The following is a 5,378-nucleotide window of genomic DNA, read 5'->3' as shown; positions in this document are numbered from 1 at the left end:
ATATATATATATATATAAAGAGAGAGAGAGAGAGAGAGAGAGAGAGAGAGATCTGCCCATTTATAATGCTGTTAACAATTGGAAGTAAGGGAAGTCATGTGGACAAAAATCATAAGTGGCCATATTTCTAAGTGTGTACACAGAGTGAAAATTGTAATTTCCCCACTGGGGATTAATAAACAAATTAAAAGTAAAATTAAATTAAAATTAGTTCTGTGGTGTTCGGGCCCATTTCAGGCTCTGTTCAGATCCTTTACTGTAATATGGGAATACATTATCTAGTAAAAGTCCCAGTGACGCGATTTTCACCACTCGGTAGTGGTTCTGCCGGCCTGCGAGTAGGGAGATCTGGGCACTGGTAAGATGGAGGGAAGTTAACCATGGTCCAATTACACTAACGTTACCAACAGTAAGAGGCAAAGTATCCCTTCAGTATTTTCCTCTGAAATGTAACGTTGGTGAAGTGACCTTTAAAGAAATTGAATGGAACAGACAACACCAAACTATGCTCACCTCGAGCCCAATTTGGCCGCGGCAGCAGCGTAGCAGCAGCCCGGAGCGCGGGGCTGGTTGAGGGCAACATTGTTGCTGCTGGAGGACACCGAGCAGTCACAGCATGTCGCCCTGCTGCGGACACGACGCCAGTCAGTGGAGCAAAAAGTAGTCAACTAACGCTGGGTGTTTACGGAGACACATAGCGGGGTGTTGTTGCTACGTCAAAATCTTCTCATACAACTGTTGTTTTTCTCCTCGGTTGACATTTACCTCGCTAGCTTGATGTCATGTTTGCTAACCGTGTTCGTTCGCGGTGCATGCTGGGAAATGCTGCCCTGAGTACCGCCTCCCAGGCAGAGACGCCTAATCCCGCCTCCTTCACTACGATTTGCAGAGCCAAAGCCAAAGAGGTTATATTTATAATTAATTTACAAACAGTAAAGCCATCATTACAATTGTACTTTACTGAACAGACTCCACATGATACATAGCACATTTACACACATATATATATTGAAAACAAATTAAATGAAGCAAAATAAAACATAAAAACTAACCAGTGTCCCACTGCTTGTGCCACTCTTAAACTGCTTTACTCCAAGCATATGTAAATAAAATAGATTTTTTTTTTATTGTTTTGATTTCAAATATACAGTTATAGATAGATGGAGCCTCTTGATCATTCATGTTCATTCCAGTCATATAAAGTATAAAAAACATTTTGGGGAGACTTGATCCCCTCAGGCTCTTAGAATATGTTATCCATCACATTTGATAATATTTTGTCAGTCATTGTTGATCATCTAGTTTAGTTAGCCTGAACCTCACAGAAAGCTCCTCCAATGAAATGGCTATGTGAGGCTACAGGTTGGGCAAACACTGGCTCATTATAAGTTTTTGCTGGTAACCCAAGCCCGAGCCACTCAAACCCCCTTAAGGGCCCCTGGGGGTCCCCAGACCCAGACTTTGGGAACCACTGAGATAGGGCATTTGTGCTGCATTCATGTGGTGACGTAATATATAGAAAGATTAACAGTGAAGAAACTGTGAGATGTAGCATGTCATGGCTTCCTAAACACAATTTATTTATATGTTGACCAGAAAGGACAACATACAAAACTCTCGTAGGGGAGAGAAAAATGTCCATCAGTAGAAACAATACAAATGTTGTCAATGCACAAGAAAGAAAAGAATCACCCAAGCAAAAAAACAACAACAAAAACCAAACAAAAAGGGGGAATTACTTTAAAAATCACCAGTCAAAAGCAAAAAGGCTAGAGAAGAACAAACATCAACATTTAAGAGCAGCATAAGATTAATCAAAACGATAATCTCCTAGATATGTCACTACAAAATGTTCTGGCAATGCTTCCTACTCACATGCATTACTACAAATTACAATGTGCTTAACGGAAAACTAATATTTGAAAAATCATAACAATGCTGTCAAGATGTTTTTAAAAAGTGTCTGACTTGTACAGTGTTTGGAATCAAAAACTATAATAACGTAATGGTCGCATCTGCCTGACAGACTAAACTCAGGGTTACAAAGTCCCTCTCCTCTGTCAGTCTGTCCGACAACTCGCCTGACTGAAAACACAGGAGCGACAGACGCCTCTACCAGTGAAGCAGAGTTGACGTGACAAAAATCAGCTGCAAACATCCTCTGTAGGGTTTCTTCAAAGGTTTCAACGGTGTACATCTTTGTTCAGGTGCGTTTGCATTCAAATACTGACTTTCACGGCTGCAGCTACCTACGGTTTTTCATTAATCACGGCCCGTATTGCAGCTAACGTTAACATTAGCTAACGACGCTATCATGCGTCAGTCATTGCGTCTCAAATGGATTCACATTTCCAGAAACTTCTGGATTGCGAACGTAACGCCAAATAGCCAATAACGTATGTCTATGGTTAATTGTGCATGGTTACTTTATTGTTAGCCCCTCAACTTCACGTAGCTATTGTTGAAGTGTGGAGTAAACAAAGGTGAGGTGGTATTTTATCGAATCGTTAGCATACTTTTTGCTAGCTTAACAACGCTAGAAATAGTGTTAGCAGCTGAGCACGTTGACAAAGCCAGACTTGTTTGAATTGTTAATTATGTGTTCCTTCTGGTTCCCCCACATGCAGCGCGCTGTGTGCGTGTGTACGTGACAGAGCAGCATGGACCCACGAAAAGTGGCAGAGTTAAAGGCCTTCGTGCAGATGTGCGAGTCCAATCCCCAAATTTTGCACCTTCCAGAGATGAGCTTCTTCCGGACCTGGTTGCAAGGGTCAGTGATGTTCTACATGGGAGCATAACTGTTGCTCCGGCCTGTAAACCCTCTGTGCAAGTATACCGGTTGTTATGTAAAAGATTAATGGAGGATTCGTTATGTCAGTAAACTGCTTAGCTAGATAACGTAAAGTCTCAGGCAGGCTTACCACGTGCCCTGTCCCGCCCACCTCTCGGTAAAAAACACCACGGACCAGAACCTGTCACTCAACAAACTTATCTTTGATGATTTACACCAGTGGTTCCCAAACTTCTTCACGCAAATTACCCCTAAACTGCCAGTAAAGTAAACCAAGGACCCCCATCTGATAAGATTTTGTCCCAGGATCCCTCATCTGATACAATTTTTGCTTTTAGACATTTTATTACACTAAGTATATAAAACCCATGACCAAAATAGTCATACATTCGGTCATTGTGTTACTTATTGATGGAATTATTGTGAAATTAGTTATTCCCTTATTTGCTGGGGACCCCCTCGGAACCCCTACAATGAACCCAGGGAGTCCTACTTTGAAAACCACTGATTTGTTTTTTCTATCTCCCTAATGTTATTTTATAGTCAAAACTGCATCAAAACCATTCACACTTTTTCAAAGATTTGATTTTTTTTTTTTTAATGAAAGCTGCTACGTGAAATACAGACTTAAATAGAGCTGAAACGATAATCATTTTAATTAAATAATAGATTAACAGAACATTAGTTGGAGACAGGTTTTGATCAGCCATAAATGGTTGTGGTAATTTTCCTAACCATAAATGGCCAAACTTCTCAATGTGATTATTATCTAGTAAAAACCTTTTAGGGACTATTGGTTTGACAAAACAATTTGAAGTCATCACCGTGTGTCCTGGGAACCATTTGTTAACATTTTACAGACCTAACAATTAATTGGAAGTTTTCTACAGATTATTTGGTTAAGAAAATAAATGCACTTGACAATGTTAATAACCTTAACCCTGTCACTTAAATTGCATGCCATATTTTTATATTGCAGAATGGATGCAACAATCCCTCCCCCAGCCAAGACGAAGGAGTCATGCCAGGTGACACATGAATATTGTTATCATTAGGATTGGGCATCGAAAACCGGTTCCAACTCAGAATTCTTTTTTTTTTAAATTACTTTTACTATCCCAATTAAATTGTTTCTTTATTGGAATTGTTTTGAATCCTACTGGTTCTTTATTTAGCACATGCAAGTTTTGATTATGTGAGTGGTTGCCGTACTTTCAGGCACTCGTTGTGTTGCAGCCATGGAGCGCAGGTAGCGGCGCTCTAGTGTGGCTTTATATAACGTTGGAAAAGCCTGGTAAAACTGTTAATCACCCTTCAACTCCACCCCTCAAAGAATCTGAATCGATGAGAACCGTCATCGAAAGGAACAATAGGAATTGCAATCAGAATTGTTAAAATCAAAACGATGGCCAACCCTAGTTATCATGCGATGCTTTTTATGACTTGATATTTTTACGCTTTTTACACGTGTTGTGACAGAGCGCTCTCTGACTCTTGCAGGGTGGCTGTCCTTGTGGTCCTTCTCCTACATCAGCTCCAGCTCCTGAGCCGGAGCCTCCTGTACTGTCTTCGAGTGAGGAGAGTGATATAGGTACACAAAACTTCTTAAATCGCAGCTCTGACCTACGGGGACATGGGCCTTTTCCTCTGGAGAGAGTAGATACAGCGCATAACCGACTGAAAAAACAATGAATTGTCATTACACTTGGGTTTTTGTTCTCTTTTGAGAGCCAGGCTAGCTTGGCATGGGCCTGCGGTGGATGATTGTGTCCAATGGTGTGCTGAGGCCTTTCTCCAATTAAAAGTCACAGAAAACTAAGGATATGGTCATTGATTTCAGGAAATCATCCCTCCCACCATCTCTGACTTTCATTAAAGGAACTCGAATGGAGTTTGTTGAACAGTATAAGTATCAGGGAACCGTCATTGAATAATAACCTGAAGTTTGATGTCAATTGTAATGCAGTCTGTAAGAAGGGACAGCAACGTTTCTACTTCTTTAGGAAGTTAAACACTATCAATGCAGAATGGAAAATGATGTCTGAACATCAGGGACAAAAACCACCTCAGCCAAATTGTAAAGTTGGTTGGGAAGGTGATGGCTTTCCCACAGTCCTCCTTGATGGCTACCTTTGACCAGCTCTTACTTTGCAAGCCCGGTCTATATTAGACTGCACAAGCCACTCCCTTTACTCTGAGTTAGTAACACTCCCCTCAGGTTGCAGACTTTAGTAGAGCCCTACAACAAATCAGCGAGCCTATATTAGGCATTTCCCAATCTATCGGTATTGCCATTAATAATGGCAGATGAAAAGATTTTAAATATTCATTCAGCCAAATTGTTTATAATGACAAATAATTCTGATAAATAATTATTTAAAAGACAAAAACAAAAAACGGACCGTCAACCATGTTTAACATTGGCGTTGTATGGTTTGTCCACCAGAGGGCGCTCTGCAACGTCCCTGTTGGCAACACTGATTTTTTTTAATTGTGTTTTTGTGTTTTTGTTCAAAGGACTTTAAGTTTCATATCTTAAGTTTTATATATATATATATATATATATATATATATATATATATATATA

General features: G+C 40.1%; 2 protein-coding genes across 4 annotated transcripts in view; one reads left to right on the top strand and one right to left on the bottom strand.

The window, feature by feature from the left end:
* xpnpep3 (X-prolyl aminopeptidase 3, mitochondrial) overlaps positions 1–957 on the bottom strand; it is an 11,532-nt gene extending 10,575 nt beyond the window's left edge. Inside the window, exons 1-2 of one of the 3 annotated variants that reach the window (XM_032537255.1) lie at positions 712–957; positions 514–629 (exon numbers count right to left, since the gene is read on the bottom strand). In XM_032537255.1, coding sequence (XP_032393146.1) covers positions 514–583 — 70 coding nt within the window. In that variant the 5' untranslated portion in view covers positions 584–629; positions 712–957. Of the gene's footprint in view, positions 1–513; positions 633–711 lie in introns of all 3 variants that reach the window. The other 2 variants (XM_032537253.1, XM_032537254.1) reach the window with 2 other exon arrangements.
* Positions 958–2,001: 1,044 nt separating this feature from the next.
* Positions 2,002–5,378, top strand: part of st13 (ST13 Hsp70 interacting protein) — an 8,908-nt gene continuing 5,531 nt past the window's right edge. Inside the window, exons 1-4 of the mRNA XM_032537259.1 lie at positions 2,002–2,207; positions 2,628–2,770; positions 3,771–3,819; positions 4,292–4,382. Of these exons, the coding sequence (XP_032393150.1) occupies positions 2,661–2,770; positions 3,771–3,819; positions 4,292–4,382 (250 nt within the window). The 5' untranslated portion in view covers positions 2,002–2,207; positions 2,628–2,660. The remainder of the gene's footprint in view (positions 2,208–2,627; positions 2,771–3,770; positions 3,820–4,291; positions 4,383–5,378) is intronic.

The sequence above is a fragment of the Etheostoma spectabile genome, chromosome 15, assembly GCF_008692095.1.
Source record: "Etheostoma spectabile isolate EspeVRDwgs_2016 chromosome 15, UIUC_Espe_1.0, whole genome shotgun sequence".
Lineage (NCBI taxonomy): Eukaryota > Metazoa > Chordata > Actinopteri > Perciformes > Percidae > Etheostoma > Etheostoma spectabile.
This window is presented reverse-complemented; position numbering and strand designations above follow the sequence as displayed.